The sequence below is a fragment of the Engystomops pustulosus genome, chromosome 3 (assembly GCF_040894005.1).
Source record: "Engystomops pustulosus chromosome 3, aEngPut4.maternal, whole genome shotgun sequence".
In the NCBI taxonomy this organism is placed as follows: Eukaryota; Metazoa; Chordata; class Amphibia; order Anura; family Leptodactylidae; genus Engystomops; species Engystomops pustulosus.
In genome coordinates this window covers 37,502,398-37,526,355 of record NC_092413.1, presented here as the reverse complement: position 1 = coordinate 37,526,355, position 23,958 = coordinate 37,502,398, and the positions used below count along the sequence as shown (strand labels likewise).

The window sequence follows — 23,958 nt, the reverse complement described above, 5'->3', positions numbered from 1 at the left end:
CCATTACACCAAAAAATTTGTTCCCGCCTCTTGTGCACTAAGAAAATAAATTTTCATCAGTGACGTAACTTGAAGCTAGTGGGCCCCAGTGCACAGTTTGTGCCAGGGTCCCGACTATAATGTATGGTTTATAGTACTAATCATTTCATATGGGAAAGGGAAACCTGATGGACCTCCAAAGCCTCTTGGGCCCGGTTGCGACCGCACCCTCTGCACCCCCTCATGTTTCGCCCCTGATTTTCATAAAAATTCCTTAGAAATAACATATCACTAGGAAACAGGAAAATTATATCTGTAAAGCATCTTATTCGATTCTGTTTTTACTTGTAATGTGATTTATTTAAATATGTCTATACAAATTCTAGAATGTTTTAAGAACAAATATTTTAATATAGCAATTTTTTTTAAAGAGTTAAGGACATAGCTAAAAGATTCCTTGTATCCTTTATACTGCAATGTTGGCATGTGAGCCCTAGACATGTTGCAGAAGTTTATTCTGGTATATATATGCCAGATAATCCTGTTAACCTGCCATGTGTCTGTACATTTGACTTCCAGGCAGTGTTTATGCATGACGTTCAGGATTTGGCCTAAATATGTGTCTGTGTGTTATCAATCAGAGAATACAGTGACAAAGACCTAGCCTGTACACCAACATGTGTTTTAAGAACATACCACCTCCGCAGTGTATTATAGCACATACATATAACAAGATACAAACTCTTTGGGGCACATGTATCATAGTTTGGTCTCTCTGAGGTGAATTGTAGATACTTTTGGTCGCTAGTTTTTGCACCTTATGTAGGATCCTGTCTTTTTACTTGTGATACATGTTCAGTTTTTTCTATCCTAGCAGGCGCAAATTGTGGCTTCTTTTTGAGACTTTTTGTTGCAAATGTCTCAAATCCACATGGATACAAGCCACGTGAGGGGGTTATATACAGGAGAGGACACAAGCCACGTGATGGGGTTATATACAGGAGAGGATACAAGCCATGTGAGGAGGTTATATACAGGAGAGGACACAAGCCATGTGAGGGGGTTATATACAGGAGAGGACACAAGCCACGTAAGGGGGTTATATACAGGAGAGGACACAAGCCACACGAGGGGGTTATATACAGGAGAGGATACAAGCCATGTGAGGGGGTTATATACAGGAGAGGAGACAAGCCATGTGAGGGGTTATATACAGGAGTGGACACAAGCCATGTGAGGGGGTTATATACAGGAGAGGACACAAGCCACGTGAGGGGGATATATACAGGAGAGGACACAAGCCACGTGAGGCTTGTTAATTTAGGAGACAGTTAATTTAGGATTTGAAGCTGTGTCCTGCATTTTTAAGCACTGTAGTCACAGCCCAGGGAGATGACGACATATGAGACTGCAGTCACAAGTTGCGTTTTGAAACCTATTACAACAGCTGAGGAGAGATGATTTGCCTAATTACATTACTGTTAACATTTACAAAACGCATAGTAAACGTGATGTGAACACATGAGTTAACATCATGTTAACTCATGTGTTTGGTAACACAATGTTAACGCATGTGTTAATGCAAGTGTTAGCAGCTGTGTAATTAGGCAAATCTAAGCTGTTGCAGTGCTTTTTTAAACACATGCATTAAACTCGAAGTGTGACCTCACACTTAGAATTAACCAATAACCTTAAAAAAAAATGTAAATGCAAAGATTTCTGAATTTTCAAAAAACAGGTTACTGTGCAAAATATCAAACATTTAAAGCATGTGAAATAATTCCAATTTACATGTTAAAATAGGGTCCATGAAAAAAATCCTTCCTTTGCACCTGCCCTAGACTAGGTGCAGATTTGCGCCTGAAAAGTTGCAAAAATAATCCAAAAAGTGATATATAAGTGAAAATTTGCATGGAACATCTGGGAAACAAAGATACATAAGGCACTGCACAAGGTGCAGACCAAGGCGTATTTGAAAAACGACAAAGTAAAAAGTCGCAAAAAAGTCGCAAATGTGACATAAGTCTAAAAAATGAGACAATTTGACTAGCAGAAATAGTGATACATGTCCCCCTTTGTGTTATTATTAAGCTATTATAAAGCTGCATTGTGAAAAATGTCTAAAAATACCTTACAGTGGAACTCTTTTTGGTATTGTAGTTTGTGCTCTAGAAACAGACTCCACAGGATCTCTGAAGGTGTCCTGCAATATCCCGCACTAGATTGTACATCCCTTAGGAATGTTGTCTGGGATAGATTTTTTTTTTAATTAGCCCTCGGTGATGTAAAAATTATAAAAAACGTATACTTGCTATGTTACAGTGTGATAACCCCATCAACATCACCTTTGATGGCCACATCAACAGACCACATTTGCTATAGCGAAACACAAGCTTTACCCAAAGGCTATAGGGGTAAGGAACACAGTCAGTATAACTTCTTTATTAATTTCTACCACTTAGGCCAGTAAAAAAAATGCTGGGCCCATACAGTCTGTCAAGACAAGAAAGAGGTACCGGCCCTCATCTTACCCAAAACCTCTACTTCTTCCTACTGGCCAGGCCCTGCACTAAACCTCAGGTGGCAACTGAACATCCCCTACTTTGAGTATGTGCAGAGAATAGATGACAAACAAAGAGACAAACAGACAGACCCAAGTGTAGAGAGGCAAATCATAAAAAAGCAGCGAGGTACAGAATCATAAGGCAAAGCATAGTCAATGAGAAAGTATGGGTCAGAGTACATAGCAATAAGCATAAGTGAGAAAATAGTATTACAAGTAGCAGAAGACCTGTGTAGCCAGCCCTGTCTGGAGTCAGGATTGGGTGTATATGGAGTTCCTGGATGCCGACCTGAAAACTGATAGGTTTGACCGTCCATAGCTCAAGCAACACCAGCAAAGCCTGCAGCAGGGAAAAACATGACTGTGAACTAGTCACAAAAGAACAACCCCTTTAACAATATTGTGGGATTTAACAGGTATCTTAAGAAGTTCATTAATGGTAGTGTAGAAAAGAAGAGCATAAAAAGGCACCAAATGCAACAAAGACTTCCACCCTATTTATGTGCATAATAACTCAACCTATAAGATTCATTCCTAACAAACTGTTGTAAAGGGGTTATGTTAATGTATAATTTTCTGGAGAAAAGTAACTCAATAAATAGGAATTTTTTTTATACAGGACACGTCCCCATTCACTTTGATGGTAAAACTTGTCAAAAACGCATGCGTTTTTTTAACGGACTGTTTAGAAACAGACCAAAAACGGGTTCAAAACGCCATGTGTGGTGGGATCACCTAGCCCAGGGCTGTTCCCTATCAAAATTTTTAACACCCTTAGGAAATTAGAGCAAAAAATAAAGAATAATAGACACACATGGACCTTTGTCTGGACCCGCTGATCCAGTGGAGCACAGAAAACCTTAAATTACAAGGAAACTTGCACTAAAAAGTTTTTTGAAAAAGGATATCCAAAAACATTTATTTTTTATTTCTCTTACTACTTCATAGGATTAATACTTAAAGGGATTTTCCCATTTCAGCAAATTATTGTTATTGTTTGTATTATAAAAAATTATACAATTTTCCAATATACTTTCTGTATAAATTCCTCATGGTTTTCTAGATCTCTGCTTGCTGTCATTCTATAGAAAGCTCCTATGCTTACTTCCAGTGGACAGAAATCTGACCATGGTCACACAGGTGCAGGGCTCGTTATATCACACGGCTCTGATTACTCTCTGTGATATAACGAGCCGTGCACCTGTGTGACCAAGGTCAGATTTCTGTCCACTGGAAGTAAGCATAGGAGCTTTCTATAGAATGACAGCAAGCAGAGATCTAGAAAATCACAAGGAATTGTTATATAAAGTATATTCAAAAATTGTATAACTTTTTATAATACAAATAATAACATCAATTTGCCAGAGTGGGAACACCCCTTTAATAAATTAAAACTTAGAGTTTAGACTAAGCATCACATAACATGATCCAATGATCCCATTCTGTTTCAATATGTTCTCGTTGTATTTACGTTGAGAATACAGAGAATTACGACTTAGACAAGTTAAGGAGAACCCAAGAGATCGTAAGTCTCCGATTTGTACAGTACTTACAAAGAAAAACATTAAAGGTAATGTAACGTCAAAATCTTCTGGACTCAAAGTCATGCATTTATGTTTCAGGATGTAAAGTTGAAGATGTAAACCTCCCCCATTCCATGTGAAACCCAGCAGACAACCTTGACCAAGAGTATTAAGCTAAACACTCCCATCGCTTGAAGGAGATTACTTTCCTTTGATAGATCTTGTGCAGATTGGACTGTGTTTTTACAGCCAGGATTTTCGTCTCTTAATTCCTTTTTAAGTAACAGCTTGGAACTTTTGAGTGAGCCTCGTATTTGTTCCACAGATAAACTCCAGAGTCCTGGGAGAAAGTCTAACTAACACCTGAGGTTCTTGATTAATGTTTGTGGACCTGCTGAAAAGCATCTTTATGGAGGCCATAAATGATGTCCTCAGTATTTCCAGACTCCTCTACAAGACAAGAAACACTAGATGTAGTGAGGAGCTGCTCTGCCGTAATGAATGACTTCAGGGCTCTGACTCATTTGTAGTATTATGTGTGGAAATATTTGATACTTGCACATGACCAATTTAGGCATAGTATATAGGTGGGTATGTTAGGATTAGGAGGTTACAGAACATAGAAGAGTCTGGGTCTTCTGCATGGCAATAACTCTCATGTTATGGTGTTCCAGGCACACAGTGACATTCCAGGCATAACTATAGATGGAACGTTGACGTATATCATATACATATGCATTAGGATATTAACGGGAGCTAATCCATGATGCAGATGGAAAGATGGAAACGGAAAAGAAGACAGGGGGACCTTATTTAGCCTGAGTCTGCTCTGCGAAAAAAATGTTGTTGTTTCCTTAAAAATTCTTTGCAATCAAATATTAAAACTTTCATGTAATCTTATATCAGAATTCCTGTACAGAATAAAGTTATCAATTTGAAGAAAATTTACCATCAAAATGAAGCATGGTAAACCAGGGCCACTGAGGCCCCTTCCACACTTGAGTTGCAGATCATGTCAGAGTTTGATCAGGGTGCGATCAGGGTTTGGTTAGTGAAAAATGCACATTTTGCATCAGAGTGCAATCAGTTTTCAGTCAGAGTTTGTTCAGTGTCTCAGTTTTTCAAGCGCGTTTTTGATGCAATTTCAATGCAGTTTCAATGCGTTTTTCACGCGTGAAATGGACTCAGGACTGAGCTCTATCTTTTCTATTGTAATTGATGCGTGAAAAACGCATTGCACTTGCAAGTGTCTCAGAGTGCAATGCGTTTTTGATATATCTCCATATACTTGTATGGTGCGTTTTCACGCGCGTGACTTGCAAAAGTAGAGCATGTCGAGATTTAAACGCACGTTAAAAAAACCGTGCGTGTGTGCGTGAAAAAAAATGCTAATCTGAAAAGACCCATTGGTTACAATGGGTCAGAGTGCAATGCAAGTTCTGCGCGCCAAAAGCACATACAGAAAACGCGCGTGAAAAACGCAAGTGTGAAAGGGGCCTAATGCGCGTTTAAATCTTGACATGCTCTACTTTTGCGCGTGAAAAACGCGGCAGCTCTGAATCCTCCATTGTGTTGATTCAGTAGTAGGCAATATAGCAGGTGTTGGATGCAAAATATTCTCTGCGAGGGTTGAAAAAGCACCTGACTCCTAATGATAACTCCCGGTGGCTGACACAACTCTACCGGTCACAGTACAAATCTCTGTTTATCTGTTGCTGGCCTTATTGTCATGGCTGCTAGTTTGATTTGATAAGATGGATCCTCTATTTCAAGCAATAGCCGCCTGCAGAAGACATTGATAGAGATTTAGGCAGAGCTAGAAGGTTTTCATGCTGCTCTTCTTTTAGGGAAGGGAATAACAGAAGTTAAATACTGAACGTGAATGGAAGCCCATCTGTTAAAGGACAGTTTACTGACAGTAGATGCGTCCTAGTAAGAAGTTACTGAGGAACATCTTTCCTCAGGACTTCTTTTACTGTAACCCTATACAAGGCTCCCTGAGGCGCTCGGGTCACGTAGCCTGAGTGCCCCTGGGTGATTGCATAACTTTTATAACTCTATAATTTTGCTATTGCAGCATATACAGTTACAATAAAAGAAGTTGTTCCTCAGGAACTTCTTTCTAGGACACATCTACCATGACTAAACCAATAGGACGTAGATGTCCTTTAAAGGGAACCTGTCAGCAGAAATTGACCTAATAAACCACTACCAGTATGTTGTCCAGTGGCTGAATACCTTCTAGATGATGTTCCTTTCATGGTCCAGTGTGGTGGCATAGTCCAGAAAACCAACTTTGAAGTGAGATGTAAATTGATTGTTTAACGTCAAGGAGGCAGAGATTGTGACCTGGAGTCAAGCTCTCTCTTCCTCAGAAAGCCCCCTTTACTGTAATGTCTGGCCCTGCATCCAATGACATCACTAACCAGATCTCCTGGGGTCTGATGCATGAAGTCAATCCCAGAGGAGGAGGTGTTCAGAGCTCCCCACCCTGACTTCAGTGTTGAACTCTCCTCCTCCTTCACTTTATACAACTAATTTACATCTCGCTTCAAAGTTGATTTTTCTGAATGATTCCACCACACTGGACCATGAAAGAAACAAAAACTAGAACATATTGTGCTTCCTGACAATGTTCTGGTAGTGATTTATTAGGCAAATTGCTTATGACAGGTTCCCTTTAACTTTCTTAGACTTACATGCATGGAAGGTCCTTTTATTATCCTTCTGTTAGTCATAACGAAAAAAAATAGTTCCACATTATTTTTGAAGCATGATGGAAGGGATCCTTCTGTGCATGCAGGTCTAGGGGAACTGAAATTAAGTAGAAAGGCATTAATTTCCATCAGTATTCAGTATTATTTACCATAACAAAAGAGTATGACATGAAACCCCCAACAAAGGTGTGAACTGTATCTAAAAATATTTGATACTGAGATAATGTAAACTTACACAGGATGGTCTGAAAGTGGGGTCAAAGTCATTGATACCGGATGATAAATCTAGAATTTTGTTCCAAATTTTGTCCATGCTTTTGGTGCAAGAATTCTGGTCAATCAACCTCAGTAAATCTCTTCAGTCATTTAACAGTACAGAACACAATAATCCAGAACATTGTTTTCATGTAAAGACATAAACGCCAACAAACTGCAATATATATAGTATCACTTTATTATAGCATCAATTTTATTGGTCTTGTAAAAATACACAGAAATAAAATATCTCATCTCAAACAAATTGTGCCTTTTTGAGCCATCTTCTACATCACTGTCTTCAGCCACTACTGGCTTTGCATTTGTATTTCATAAACCCAGTCTCTGGCTTCCATTTTATAGTCTATATTTTAGAAGGAATTTGATCTTTCCGAACTAAAGACCTGTCTATTTCTTTCACGTTGCAGCAACCTGGAGAAAAATAGGGAAAATTGTGTAAATAGAACCACAGCTCACAAGAACCCTGGTTTGGATGAAAATACCTTGTAACTGATTAGATTTCATTGCTTTTCCAATAGTTGTACAAAACATAATCTATGGGGGTATTTATTAGGGCTTATTGCTAGCATTTATGTTACTTTGCCATTTCCGGTGGAGGATCATGAAAAGTGGGGGGGGGGGGGGGGGGGCGGCCGGCCAGGATGTGGGTGCGGTCAGGCAGGGACGGTGGGGGTGGGTGTGGCCAGCGGGAAGTGGGTCTGGTAGGGCCTGATGTAGAGATAAAGGATGCACAGGTCCCCGTTGAATACATCAAGAGGTTGGTGTCTCTTGATGTATCAGGGCTGCGCTGGATGCTTGGCGTGGGCTATCATACGTCGGCTTATGATTAATTACCCCATATGTATTTAAAAAGAGAAAGTGTAAAGTAACTTAATTACTAAAAATGTATATCTACACCAGTTCTAGGAAGTGTAATTTGTTGACTAATTCATACTTTATTACTTTACCCGCTACACCCCCAATTGCGGGTGTTAACTGTTCAAATGCTGCCAGAAAATTTTTGATTAATGCGTCAAATGCACATGATGCCATTTTAGCGACTCCTTGATGTCATTTGGGAGTGCCAATCCTCCCCTAAATGGTGGCACACTGCGTTGCCAGCATGTAAGTGGTTGGATCCAGTAAATAGTTTTTCAGTTATTGATGGTATTTTTGCGTTCTGGACCAGGTCCTTTTCCAGTTTTAAGAAAAGAATAAAAAATTGGAAATACCTTATACACCAGTGCCAGCCTCTTTTTCTTATATTTTAGTGAATTTTTGGTGACCTAGTGCCAAGCACCCCATTGCTTGCAGCGCAGTGTATTTTGGTTAAACACACGATATGTCTGTGTAAGAGCGCCATCCATCTCTCTTTTATACCTTTTCCAGTTTTGCTGTCAAAGGAGAGAACAATGCCTACCACTGCCTACTTGCCGCAGATGACAACTTATCTACAGTCCCTACTCTGAGTAAGTGCTTAGAACAAGGAACAAATTAACAGAGAGACAGAAAGACAGACACAGGTGTAGTAAGAATATTCCAGTCAAAAACCTAAATCGACCTTTTTAATTATTCTTAGTAAAAGCTACGTTTTGTGGCTTTTGCTTTCTTCCTGTGAATGTATTACTGTGCATGAATAGAATGGCAGTCTTCAGCTTGCTATGTACCAGTGATGGCGAACCTTTAAGAGATCGAGTGCCCAAACAACAACCAAAACCCATGTATTTAGTGAAAAGTGCCAACACAGCAATTTAAGAAGCAATTTATTGTTCCCTGTTGTGTCAAAGCTTTCAATTGTATTGGCATTTGGAGGTTACTAATAGGATTGAAGTATGGAGGGGAAATTCAGAATATCAGAGGATCCTACTAGTGTCCCTCTGAATGCAGAGCCCACAGCTGGAGCTCCAACCTGGGACTTCAGGAGGAGGCCTTAAAGGACATCTACCACCAGATTACTGGTGGTAGAGTGTCCTGGTTAGGCTGCTCGTTCCATCTAGGAGATGGGGGGATACTGTTTTTGACATGTTTTCTGGCATCTTTAATAATTAAATATGAACTTTGTAAATGTGCTGAAGGCACTCAGGCTGACTGCGCCCGAGCACCTCTTGGCTTCGCCGCCTTTTAATTTAGGCACGCCCCCTGAGCAAGCCTTCTCCTGTCTCGGGAACTAGGAGAGAGCACACGCACCATTCTCTCCACACCCTGGCTCTGAAGTCAACCACAGGATCTCCTCCTCCCGTGGCAGGAGGAGGCTTGCAGCAGGGGTGTGCAAAAATTAAAAGCCAAAGAAGCCAAGAGGTGCATGAGCGCCATCAGCCTGAGGGCCTCCAGCTGTTTTACAAAGTAAATATTTTGTTATTAAAGATGCCAAAAAAACAGTCCCCCATCTCCTGGTCGGAACAAGCAGCCCAATTAGGACACTCGACCACCAGTAATCTGTCCTTTAAGTCCTGTCTGGAGAAATCTATGCTGGGGTGATAGCCTCAGTGCCATGGGTTTGCCACCATCACTATATGCATAGAAGCCGGAAAAGCTAAAGAATGCAAATATTTACAATTTTTTAAAAATATTTTTAGGAGAAAATACATCCAGTTCAGTATAAATCTCCCCAAAGGTCTCAATTGCCATTTAACTGGTTGAGGAGTATCAATACGATTTGGTTATGGGTTCGGTTTAGCAGGTAGACAGTTTCTAGAATATTTCATATTCTTATCACTAACGTTGTGTATTTAGCCAACCCCAAATGGTGTAGGTCCCCTTTAACACAAGAAATTACAGTAAAAATCAAAGTTTTATTAGTTTTGTAGCTGTCTTGTCTTTGAAGAGATTAAAATAACTACAAAGAACTTGCTTTCAATGAAGAGATTAAATCTTAAGAACGGTAAATAAATAGGTTAAAGTCGGAATTGTGTAACATGTCAGTCATTACCTGAAAACTTTTGTCTTGGGTAAAACCATTCCCTGAAATGTGACAGAGGAGCTTGACACCTACTTTAAATCCTCTTTTAATTAACTGGCCAAGCAAAGTGGCTTTATGGGGTATTACATGCTGAATGCCAGTCCTAATCGCTGCATGAATGCATCACAAACTAATTAGGAGGAAGCTCTGGGGAGGAATTTTTATGGTGGCCCTTGTGTTGTTTTACATATAGATAATATAGGTTCCGGTTATTAGCATAGAGAAGGCAAGAATGGCTGGTATAGGTCTGCACAACAGTATCGCCGATCATGCACATTGGCGCATACATGGCAGTATCCATGATACCTCTGTACAATGTATACAGTGAGATGGGGCGTGCCAAAACATTTGTTTGGAACACACGGAAAATCAGCAGATTTCCTAATGGTGTCTAAAAGTGCCGGAAGATGGAAATGTGCTGCAACTTTAGATTAGTTCAGTCTTAGTTTACAACAACTATTATTTATCTTAGTTGCCAACAAAAAACATGCCATGATCTCATCACATCATCAAGTTCTGACCCTTTTTCCGATTAGCTCCGCCCCCTTGACAATGGACAGATTTTCATAAGAAGTTTGCTCAGAATTCTTAAACTGTGACTCATGTCTAACTAGTACAGTACAGGCTCATTCTTTAAGGCAGACTATCGCAGAATATCATGTCCTTCCAGCCAGGTCTATGAAGCAGTATGCACTTAGTAGGAACCTTTCAACAGTTTTGACCAAACAAAGCTGCAGACTGTATTAGGTAGGGGCCCTGTAGATTTGTGTAACCATATCTTTATGTGTGTTGTTAATAGTAGCAGGAATATAAAAAAATGCATTTATATTCCAGGATTGTAGCTGGACTCACTTTGCTGTGTTCTTTAATTTCGGCAGTTATACTGCTCCTCCCCTCTGCTATAATATCTAAGCAGAAACCTTCTACAGCTCTTACTCAGAATAAAGGAGAGAAGCTGTGATGTGTTCAGTAAAAAGATTTCACACACACGTTTACCCCTTTACTGCAAGTCCAGCTACAATACTGGGATATAAATCCATTTCAATGCTGTTTATGTTACTAACAACAGACAAATAGGTATGGTTACACAGATCTTTAGGACAAATTCTTAACACTGTCTGCAGCTATGTATGGTCAAACCCAATGATAGACCCCCAAGAGTCATTTACAACACATCGCTCCATCAGTTTCTTAAGTTTCTTTATTTACTTATTTTACATAATTTATATTGAATTTGGAAACATCAATATCCATTTTACATTACACATACTGTATATGTGTACATAATAAAGCCTAGTTACCCATACACAAACCAGACATTTCCTCTAGTAACTGGACCCTACAAAAAGTAAATTATATTAACCAATTCATGCCCAGCCAATTTAAGCCATGTATGACCAAGTGATTTTTTTTAGTATTTTGCCATCATCACATAATCCCTGCAATGTCTGCACAACGGGCCACACTAATAGCTGAGAGGTTAGGGAGGGCTGAGGAAAAAAAGAATAAATGATGTAGTGCCCTGAGATCGCACTGTGTGACATGGAGCCCAGAAGTGATTTGATCCCAGACAACCCCTTTAAGCCTTAGGTCAAGCTAAGTATAAAGCTGAATTCACTTATTTCAATCAGTGAATATTACTTTGCCATACCTGAAAGAGTCATTGCTAGATGAAATTCTTCTCTGAGTATACCAAGAACCTCTTTCACACCGTCTTCGCCCTTGTGTTAGAAAAGAAAAGCTCACTTGTATCTTATATGCTGATCATTTCAATACACTATATATGTCTATATACAGCTACTATACCTGATAGGCCAAGCCCCATAATACAGGTCTTCCTACAAATACTGCCTTGGCACCCAATGCTAAAGCCTTCAGAACATCTGTTCCTTTCCTTACTCCCCCATCAAGGTAGACTTCTGCCTTCCCATCCACTGCTTTCACAATGTCCTGGAGAACATCAATCTGTAGGGTAAAAAGTAAAGAAATTACTAAAGTACAACAACCAACTGATATCTAATGAAGAAAATTATACAGGGTCCTTGTAGCTGGTAAAAAGATTTCATAAAAATGTTCCAAAATTATGAACTGAATAAATTCTAAATACATGTTAGCAGGAGCTCATTGGAGAGAACAGAATTGTTAACCTGTATGCAATCTGCTCGTAAGCTCCACCTAGTGGAGGTCGTGATCAACCTTGTTTAATATATATTAAACTCATTTGGAGATCTGGATGCAAAAGGTTCTACATGTGTAGTCACCATTACATTTTCAAAGTTATTGACTAAAGTTTTTCTGAATACAAATTATATTATTGCAAAATGATCTTGAGGCTGCTATTTGGATCATTTCTACTAAGTGGCCACACACAATCACATTAACAACGCCCAGTGTAGTACAGCCAAAAGCGGAAATTCTCATAATCATTTAATACAAATCTTGGGGTATGTTGAGCAATGAGGAAAAGAAAAGGAGGGCATATCCGTGCAGAGGTTTTAGAATATCCACACACTTACTGTGGCTGGGACTCCATCCAATTGACGTGCTCCGTGGTTGGACACCAGGATGCCACTGACTCCGCGCTTTACAGCTTCTCTAGCATCATCCGCTGGAAAGAAAAAAAAAATGACCCCACTTCTGAGATATTTACTACTGACAATGAAAGGTATTGCAGCTTTGCCATGTTCACCTGAATGGGACAAAGCCTCAATACCCTGCACTGAAAGATTATGTTGGGGCCACTTATGAATGGCTTCTCCAAGAGTTTCCTTTTCTCGTGATAGGCCAACAATGGTGCACATTTACTAAGGGCTTTGCGCCAGTTTTCTGTCGGACGTTCTTTTAGGTGTAAACTGCGTGCACAGGTATTTAAGAAGTGTCTGCACCACAAATGTGTCGCACGCGACTGTTCTGTGGCACAGTTGCACTAGGCATCATGCCACACAAATTAGGGGGGCGTTCTGGCGCTTAGTCGAACTAAGCACTGTATTTAACATGCAAATTGTGTCACACGCCCTATGTTACAGTTCACCACAAGAAAAGTTGGTGAACTCTGTTGGTGCCAGTGCAGGGAGTGCTAGATTCATGATTTGTGGTGCACCTTCTTAATACATCTGGTGCAGCAAGCATTATATCACGTGCTTAGTCCGAATCAGTCGGGTTGCCTGATGGCCACGCCCCCCGATTTGTGTCGCATGAAAGTCGTCGCAATGGTGCCAAAATCCAATCGTGTGCACCAAAAACCCCTGTTAAATGCGGCGCAAAACGGAAATAGTCGGGAAACATGACAGAAATGCGGTCCGTGGACCTTTAGCAAATGTGCCCCAGTGTCTCTCTGGATTTGATTGCCAGGACAATACATCATCATAGTAACTTATTGTGACAATTCATAATACAATTGAGGCTCCTCCATTGCTAAAATGAGCCCATAGACAATATGGTGCCTATTACTACAGCACATCTGATTCAGTTGGCGTTGACTGTGGAAACCACAGTTCCATGATGATGCCAAATGGTAGTGGACCCAGATGTTGGCCTCCCTAGGCCATTGGTTTTGTAGTCCCTTAAACTCAAAAGTAATTTGTAGAAACTTTTGTGTCCACAAACAAATAAAACAACACAAGTGATCTGGGGTAGGTGAGCCTTCCAGGCCATGGAGTCAGGCACAATCTTGCCAGGGGTCATTCCGAGCCATGGATGCCTACAGGAACATTACATTCCAGATTGCCATTGAATCCACTAATAATGAATATAATAATTTTGTGAATATTGTGACTGTTTTACTGACCTCTAAGAATCCCTTTAGCTACTATGGGTAGAGATGTCAATCCTTTAAGCCACTCAATGTCCTCCCACTTGATAGAAGCATCAATAGCTTGGGATACATACACCGCCAAACCACTGTCATCTCCATAGCCTTGTTTTGATGAAAATGCCAAGTCTTCGGTCTCAAAATTTTTCATCCTTTACATGTCAAAGATGCAGACAGACAAAAAAGGTAACACATAGATACAAGGGAAATAGAAGTTGAAATAGTTGTAGACCATTTGCAGTTGATATTTAGTGCTTTAGGCTACAGTTACAAAACTTCATGCAAGAACGAGTGTCAGGAACAAGACGCAAGAGGAACCAGGAACTCTTGGTATCATACATTACTATAAGGGGGAGTAAATTGTGGGCCAACAGAGGGTGCGGTCACAACTGCGCCCAAGAAGATATGGGGCCCATATGGTGTATCTTTCTTATATGAGAAGACTAATACTATATACAACAATACATTATACTTGGGGGTCTAGCCCACATTTTGCATTTTTGGCCCAACACCTTCAAGTTACGCCACCGATTAATATGATGCTTGGAGTCCCCTCCTCCACACACACACACATATTGTCCTGTCCATGAAATTTGACCACCATATGATCCAGCATCGACGGACTGAGCACCTTTGTGCAATACCTGACTAAAGACTCCTTTTGACTTCAGGTCCCCAGTGATGGCACTGTGTTATGTTAGGGAGACATCAGCCCCTCACCAATCACATACTGATAGCCTGTCCAGAGGATAGCCCACCAATAAACATTTGTGAATAATCCCTTTAAAGAGGCTGTACAGGAAAAACGTATGTATCTTGGATAAAGCACCATGCTTGTCCATGGGTGGAATGAAGCCGAGCAGAAGTTGCAGTCACAATCTGTTGAAAAGCAGGTACAAGCAATAACCAAGTATTCTAATACCTTAGATGAGGAGGTAGCTGGAACCTATTGCGCACATCATCAAGTCTCCTCCCTAGATAAGGAGTGTCCACTGTTAGGAAGATTGCTTTGTATCCATATTGTTCCGCCCTCCGCACCAGTGACTTTGTTAGGTTGCGATCTTTGTAGATGTACAACTGCATCCAGCGTAGACAGTCAGGTGCTGCCTCAGCAACCTCTTCAATGGATGAGGTGGCCCAAGAGCTCAACATCATTCCTGTTCCAACTGATCTACAAGCTATTATAACAAAGGACTAAGTTTAATATTGATGCAAGTTAAAATCATTCCAAAAAATTAAGTAAGAGAGCTTATTTGCATATACTTCTCCCAGAGGAGAACTGCAGAGGAGAAAATACATATAGTAATGGATTATCTATATCACTTATGTGCCGATATGAGAAAAGAATCTCAATGGGGCACATTAACTTACAGTGTCAGGGCGATTTGGGAGAGTAAACCTCAACAGGTCCTCATGGATGGATGGTTTAGTGTCCCAAATTGCCCTTTACCAAGTCCCTCATTGGGCGCTATACGAAAAAAAAAAAACCTTAATACTTAGAAGTCCAATGACATGCGTCAGACCCATCTTTGGTGCTCCCCACAACTACATAGTACTTCAATGAAGCCGGAACAGTACAGCCAGCTTCCCTACAGCGCATGCGCAGTGAAGCTGGGGTGTAGTATGCCAACTTCCCTACGTGACGGCACAGGAGTGGGGAGCACCTGGACAAGGTAAGTATAAACATTTTTATTTTAATAACGCGTTCATAGGGACTTGGTAAAGGCCATTTGGGACACTAAACCACTGGTCCATAATGACCTCTGGGTGGTTTAGTGTCCCAAATCGTCCTGACAGGTTGTCTTTAACTAAAGGTTCTTCTTCCGCCATATGAGTGGGTAAGGAGAACACCTTAGGGGAGATTTAACAAAAATGTCTCATGTAAGACTAGACATTTTTATACTGCACCAGATTCATCAAAGTTTCTCATGTACAACAAAATCTGAGATGTGTTTTCTCATTTTATCCTGCGCAAACATATAAATTTTAGGACTTAAACATTTCATGTTTAATGAACAGTTAACAAGCTTAACAAGAGCTGTTTTAAGTAGTTTGAGGGGTTCATTTTAAAATGGGGTACTTTTCTGGGTGTTTCTAAGAAATAAAACTTGTAAAACCCCTATTAATATAAATAGGCCTCTAAAATAATTGAATCTTAAATTTTTGTTTAAAAAAAATCTAGAAAATTGCTGATTGATTTGTAAGCCTACTGTCATACCAATAAAATAAAATAATATTAAAAATTACATAAACATAAAGCGGACATATGGTTAATGTTTGTTAATGACCTATTTGGGAGGTCACACTAACTTTATGATAAGTATAGAAATCAGAAAATCGCTAATCTTTCAAAATTTATAGCAAACTTTACATGTTTTCATAAACAATTGCAACACATTTCAACCAAAATATACCACTAAGGTGAAGTACAACACATCACATATATGTCTGCATATTATAGTTATAATTGCATATAGTGACACATGGCAGATTTTAAAAATCATGTCGGGTGAAAATGAGCTGGGACCTTAAGGAGTTAAAGGGGTTGTCAATGAATTACAGCTATAAGCTGGTAATGCGCTTAGAGCCAGAAGCAGTGGCTGAAAGAAGTAACTACAGCCAAATTTATCATTCCCTTCAATGGGAGCTGTGGTTGTAGTTACAGTATGTGGTCACTACAAAGAGCTTGAAGGCTAAACAGCTATTCATAGAGGGGGCAAATATGCCCTAAAAGCACTTTTACCACCAGGATGAAGCATTGTAAACCAAGAACACTGGCATACTGGTGCATGCCCCCTCTGGCAGGAACTGCTTAGCTTCTTATGTCCTGTTTTTTTTTTTAAAAAAAAAAGGCTTTTAAAATTATGCAGATGAGCCCTAGGGGGTCCGAGCTCCATAGATGTTAATGGTGCCTGGAACCCCTTAGGCTCATCTTACAAACAAGGGCATAAGAAGCTATAAGAAGAGCAGGTCCTGCCAAAGGGGGCACACACCTACATGTTAGTGGACTTGGTTTACAATCCTTCATCCTGGTGTTAGATGTCCTTTAAAGTAAACATTTTATGGAATGTTCAAGTGTTGGCATGGGCTTGGCATGGGCAATGCTTCATGAATGAGATATGCTTGTGATGTCCTGTAGTCTGGGCCTTGTGTTATCTAGAGTACCTTTAGGACAATACCAGGAGGACAGACTTACCCCGTACAGTTGCGGTCTCTCCATCAGGATGAGCCATTCTCTGCATTGCTGTTGCTCCTACACATATGGGCATGCTCACCTTCTGTCCTAGTATGGTTGTGGAGATATCAGTGGTAGAAACATCTCTTAGGACATGAGGATACAACCTCCATCTGACATCAATAAGACGTAAATCAAATTTTAGACATCGAACACATGTTTAGGGTTTGTTTTCACATTTTTCTAAAACTAAGCGCCTGTTTTAAGGACAAGTCAGTTGTGAAAGGATCTTTTTTTCCATTGCAGTTATTTTTGCCAATTCGTTAATCTTTGTGTTAATGACAAGAAGCAGTTCTGAGACTGAATCCAATTACAGAACAAATATGATATTATTGCTGTGTCACATTACTACCGAAGAGGGTCAGGTATTACAAGAACACTAGAGCGTACAACTTGTCAATGTAAAAATCGGAGCATTCAGGGACTATCGTGAACTAGCATAGGAATGACCGATTCTGGGTCAGACCAACAGATTAAGAACTATTGGCAACTATTCTAAATGCTAGTTGTTTTGGTGTATTGTATTCTGCCAGTATTTCAGAAGTTGTATGAGATATACAGGATGACACCTTATTATTTAAAAAACAAAATGGAAAATGACTAGTGTTCAGCAATACGAACTGCGGGTTCGGCCCAAACTACCCGCACTGTTAACATCCGAAATCTGTGCTGACACTGATTTTGGGCATTATGCCTTAAATGCTTCTGGCAAAGTAGCCAGTGGCATTGAAATTGCTGGACGCCCAGATGAAGTCATTGGGAGTGAAGACCCTCCGGCTAGGTGGAAGGGGTGAGTTATTTTATATACAGTGGTAGTAATATCATATGCCAGATCAGGACTAAGGCTTTTGCCGAAACACGTTGAGCGCTTTATATGTGTTCTTAACCGATGATGTGAGAAGCATCTGAAATAAAAGATTTTTTTCATGGAAGAAATTACTTGGTGATGTGCCGGATTTTATTCATTCATCTATGAACAAACCTCAAAATTTCTGAGCACCACAGGATTCTTCTGGTGGCAGGACATGTTTGAGCGGGCGTCTACACTATTGCAACTCCCCCAGTGTCGGACTGGCCCACCAGAGCATCGGAGAATCCTCCGGTGGGCCCCAGGTTCTAACACTTTATAATGGCCCCCAAAGATCTTAATTTGGAAATGAGTGAAGTAATAATTTGATATTATGATTAGAGATGAGCGAGCACTAAAATGCTCGGGTGCTCGTTATTCGAGACGAACTTTTCCAGATGCTCGAGTGCTCGTCTCGAATAACGAGCCCCATTGAAGTCAATGGGAGACCCGAGCATTTTTCAAAGGGACCATGGCTCAGGAATAAAATGTGTTATTTAATTGAAAAAGAATGTCTTCTGATAAGTGATCAGATGTATGCAAACATCTGCAATCTATTCTTCACTGTTCCGTGCGTATATTATCTCCCGACAAGTTAACAGATGTGAAGACAGTGAAGAATAGAATAAAAACAGTGAACACAGGATGATTTAAGTGAAAAACGCAGTGAAAAACACAGTGAAGAATAGATTACAGATGTTCTGCACATCTGCTTACTTGTTGGGGTGATACGCTGTCCCGGGATCCGCTCCTCTTCTTCCACTGAAGTCTCCCCGTGCTGCCCGATGTCTGTGTCCCCCGTGCTGCCCGATGTCTGTCTCCCCCGTGCTGCCCGATGTCTGTCTCCCCCGTGCTGCCCGATGTCTGTCTCCCCCGTGCTGCCCGATGTCTGTGTCCCCCGTGCTGCCCGATGTCTGTCTCCCCCGTGCTGCCCGATGTCTGTCTCCCCCGTGCTGCCCGATGTCTGTCTCCCCCGTGCTGCCCGATGTCTGTGTCCCCCGTGCTGCCCGATGTCTGTGTCCCCCGTGCTGCCCGATGTCTGTCTCCCCCGTGCTGCCCGATGTCTGTCTCCCCCGTGCTGCCCGATGTCTGTCTCCCCCGTGCTGCCCGATGTCTGTCTCCCCCGTGCTGCCCGATGTCTGTCTCCCCCGTGCTGCCCGATGTCTGTCTCCCCTGTGCTGCCCGATGTCTGTCTCCCCCGTGCTGCCCGATGTCTGTCTCCCCCGTGCTGCCCGATGTCTCCCTGCTGCTTGATGTCTCCCCGCTGCCCGATGTCTCCCTGCTGCCTGATGTCTCCCTGCTGCTTGATGTCTCCCTGCTGCCGTTCCGCGCGTATCTTCCGACAAGTAAGCAGATGTGCCGAACATCTGTAATCTATTCTTCACTGTGTTCTTCACTGTCTTTTTCACTTAAATGATCCTGTGTTCACTGTGTTCACTGTTTTTATTCTATTCTTCATTGTTCTTCACTGTGTTTTTTTAATTAAATGCCCGATCTCGAGCAGGGGAAATACTCGTCCGAGCAACGAGCCGTTTTGAGTACCTTAATACTCGAACGAGCATCAAGCTCGGACGAGTATACTCGCTCATCTCTAATTATGATCAATTTCATATAGGATTAATTCAATATTATCCAGTAGATTAGTACATCTTGCTGATGAGGCATCTTAAATTATATGATTTGTTTAATGGTATTTTATGGTTGAAGGGTGGGCCCTCAAGAGCGCCACCTCTGGTAGGCCCAACCTATGCCAATCCAACTCTGAACTCCCCTGAATTCCAGTGCACAGCTTCAGTACTCGAAATGCCACTGGCAACTTTGCCACCAACATTTAAAGAGTTCCAGTACTGATCGCCGGTGTTACTAGTTGTGGTGTACAGGTTTTTAACAGTTCTGCTCAGTGGCGTAACTACCACTGATGAGCAGCCCACCTCAATCCTCCTCTTCTGAAGTCACGTGAGGTCATGTGACGGGTCCTGACGCAACGACATGGAGGTGCAGGAGGTAAGTAAAATATGTATATATATTTACATGTATCTTTCTATGTATCTTGGTTTGTGTATATGTACATATATGCTGTTTGTATGTTCATGGTGTGTATATCTGTGTATTCAGTGTATATGCTGTATATTTGTGTATATATGCTGTATGTATACACCGATGGGGAGATCTATCTCTGCCCCACTGAAGTAATTGCAAATTCTTGCGCAATGAAAGAATTGGTGACTACAAATCTTGGTGTAGAGGTGGTAAAGAGAGGCGCGTCGGCTGGGAGAGTGGCCAAGTGTTTTTGAAAACCAACTTTTGTTGACTGATTTTTCCGACCTGGTGTAGTTTTGCCCGGCTGCCATTCCGCCTAGTGGATACATCAAGAGGCCTTGATTGCGTGGTCGGAATCATGATGAATCTCCCCCACGTGTGTACATGTGCTGTATCTACTGTATGTATGTGTGTATTTACTGTATGTGTGTGAACATGCAGTATATACTGTATGTGCGTATGCTGTATGTGTGTGTATGATGTCTTTGTACTGTATCCTGCCTGTATCTCTACTTCCTGCTCTACTACTACGTAGCATCTGGCAAAGCAATCACCCCCAAGAGATAAACATCAAAATTATACAAAAGCCATTAAATTTTAAAGGATAGTCCTACTTTGCGAAAAAAAGACATTATTTAAAAGGTCGTTGTTTAGATGAATGCTTCCTTAAATTACACTTGCTAAGATAAATTGTTTCTTCCCACTGTTTACAATGGGATTACATGACAATTACCACTAATTGATTTCTTCTTTGGATTTTATGCGGCCATAAAATAGAGAGGCCCATTTTAGTATCTTTTTTTATGATGTTTTAACATTTTAGCTTATCTCCCACACTTGCTACAGACAAGAGCCGCGATGTAACACCGAAAACATTGCACTGGGATGTCATAATAAGCCGTAACCCTCCAGAGACGATGACTTTTATGTCTCAGTTGATCAATGCCATGCCTGCCCTTCCATGCAAATACAGAGAGTTGCAAATATAATCATTACAGACTGGACCATTTACAAATGTTTTGATTGTTGTATAGTGATGACCATGGATGAAGAGTTTTCATGATTCGGAGTAATAATGTAGGTGTCTCCAGTTTTTTTGTTTTAACAAAACCTTGACACCTTATTTTAATATCTCATCAAAGCTGTATATTTGCCCTTTCCACCAGGAAATCCTCCACAGGGCCCATTAATGTGACATAAGGGTACCACATGGGACCCCCAGTTCACTAGAAATGGACCCCCAGCAATCTGGTGAATGGAGGCCCATTTTCACTAATGGGTGGAGCAATCTTCTGCTCTATTTAAGTAATCACAAAGACTTTGAATGGGAGTGCCTTAAAAACCTGATGGATATGCTTGGGGTCCTATTCACGTGATTGATAGGGTTCCCAGCAGTCAGACCCTCACCGACCAGAATTCTACTCCCTGTGCTTTTTATCCTATCCGGATAACTTCTGAACTTGGTAAAATCAACTTAAGCCCATTACCCACAATTTAGTCCGTTCCAAGAATTTCACTCCCATATATATCCCGGACCAAACCACAAATCACTGAACTGAACAGAAATGATGAGTTCAGTTGAATGATTGAAGGATCAGTGTTGACATATCTACAAGTTTCTCAGTTGAGAGAAAACTGTGTTACATCATTGGACACTACATGTCATGTGACCAGGGTGATGTCATCTAAGGTCCTGTTACATTTGCCTTATCTACCCCATATATGCATCTGATCACATGAAATTACAGCTACCTCGATGGAGAATAGGGAGGAGTAGAAGTCCATAAAGGCTGCTGTGATGCTGCAATGACACTGCCATTTGATCAGATACATACAGGGGTCGATGTTGCAAATGTAACTAGGTAAAAGACCTTAGATTACATCACCCTGGCCACATGACATGCCTAGAAGAAGCTTGGGATATAGGGAGAAGTAGAACTGTCATATCAGTAGAAAAAGTCTAAAAAAAAAAAACTGCCTTACACTCTTGATGAAAAAAAAAATTCTTGTGACACTTAAAGGCAACACTAACTTCCTCTGTATTTGGACCCTTTCCTGATTTTTGCCTGTGTTCTACCTTTTGGATGCATTTCTCCACTTATTCTACTTTTTACCCGCAGAGTCTCTGCACATTGTGCATAATGGTCAAAAAGCTGTCAAAATAATGACCCCTGGAGGGGGGTGACAGTCCACATTTTGGTAAACTGTGTTAGTACTATGACTTTAAAAAGCAAGTAAACGGTAAATCGTCAAATATTATTCCTCACCTTGAAAACGCGGCCACATTGTCAGCGAGGGTTTGTTGATCTTCTGCCCCTGATCGATAATAATCAAATACTGATTTTTTCAGAAAATTCTTGGCATGCTGCTCAAAATCATCCACGGTAATTAGTTTTGCGGACATTTTCAGTGACTATGTGCACAGAGCCCCTGCTACGGGTTATTTGGCGCTTGCTGTATGGGGTGAGAGATAATAAATAACCATTGCGGTGACATGTTTACATGACCTATGACAACCCTCCCTGTAAATGGATAAACACCGCTCTGCAGATACATCGCTTTTAAGATGGACTTTCTCCTTCACATACAATTGGGACATCTATCACTTGCAGATTGTAGTCTTTGTGGCTTTTTCTGCTTTCGCTGTTTTAGACAAGAAGTAGAGACTTTTATGTCCTGGCGAGGCGTTTGTGCACCTGTTCATGGCTCTAAGATGAGAAACAAGATTGGAGGTTCCATCGAGGATAAGCGGTCTTCCACATTGGCGCTGTTTTTCATATCCGTAGTTCAGTGATTTCCACGGATGCCTCACAAAGCCATTGATTTCTATGGATAAACATTGGTTTATTTTTTCACTGATCTGTTGTCCGTGGAAAAAATTGTGAAACCCAACCCAATCTATGGGTCAGCAAAAAAAAAAAAATTAGAAACCTTAAGTTTTTTTTCACTGATGAGGCTGGGAAACCATGTGTGATGTTTTCAAAGCAATGTTAAACCTTCAGGTTTTTTTTTGTGGACAGGGAGATAAAACGGATACAAAATGGAGACACAACAGAGACAAAACGTGACGGAATGCGCAAAAAAAGGCATTGGGGGGCATTTATCAAATATTTTACTTTATTTCTGCACTCTATTTTCCTAATTTTTATTTGTATTAGCATGTCTTTTTTGTGACAAATTCGCCCCGATCCAGATTCTTTTAGCCATGTGAAGTGTTAAAAACTAAAAATTTTAGCAAAAAAAGTCTGCAGGAACATGTCTAGAATGGGTAGTTGTGGGAAAATGTGCAACTTTTTGCAATTTTTTTTCTTTAAGTTGCCAATAGACTGCAAACTCAAAAGTGAGATTTAACAGGAAGGCAAACGTACCAAATCAGCGGGAACACCTGAGCATGAGTACAACACAAACCCAGCTGGGGTCCTGGATTCGAATCCCACCCAGGTCAACATCTGCAAAGAGTTTGTATGTTCTCTCTGTGTTTGCGTGGGTTTCCTCTGGGTCCTCCGGTTTCCTCCCACACTCCAAAACATACTGGTAGGTTGTTTAGGTTGTGAGCCCCTTGGGGACAGGGACCAATTGTCAAGCTTTGTGCAGAGCTGCTTAATCTGTGTGCTCTATATACATAAAGAAATTATTATTATTATAATTTTTTTTTAAATTCCAGAGTAAAGATAAATGATCACCACTGTGTAAAATTAAAAAGTTAAAACTTTTATTTTATTTTTACAGAATATCAGTGATTCCCAACTGTTTTTGAGCCAGGGACCAGCTAAACACAAAAAAAAAATTCCTAGGACTGTTGGCAGGAGAAAAATTTACAATGTTCAAGCCCCAGTTCCCAGTTATCATTATCTTAACCACTCCTCCTATCAAGCACAAAAAGTATAAGACCCCTGTTAATTGGCCATGCACTGTATAATGCCCCCTGGCATGACCCAACACTGTAAAATGCCACCCTTAGAGGCTCCTACATTGTATAATTCCCCTTTTTTAATGTTTTTCTGTGTAAGCCCCTTTCATGTTGGGTCC

The 23,958-nt window shown here is 40.8% G+C and overlaps 1 protein-coding gene across 1 annotated transcript; it reads right to left on the bottom strand.

Annotated features, from left to right (window-relative positions):
* Window positions 1–7,233: 7,233 nt before the first annotated feature.
* Window positions 7,234–22,368, bottom strand: HAO1 (hydroxyacid oxidase 1). The gene is made up of 8 exons (XM_072139488.1): window positions 22,197–22,368; window positions 17,004–17,155; window positions 14,730–14,985; window positions 13,784–13,959; window positions 12,513–12,604; window positions 11,803–11,961; window positions 11,648–11,717; window positions 7,234–7,469 (listed from the first exon to the last, which is right to left on the bottom strand). Exons 1-8 carry the CDS (start codon window positions 22,331–22,333, stop codon window positions 7,402–7,404), a joined length of 1,110 nt encoding a protein of 369 aa, XP_071995589.1. The 5' UTR covers window positions 22,334–22,368; the 3' UTR covers window positions 7,234–7,401.
* Window positions 22,369–23,958: the final 1,590 nt, after the last annotated feature.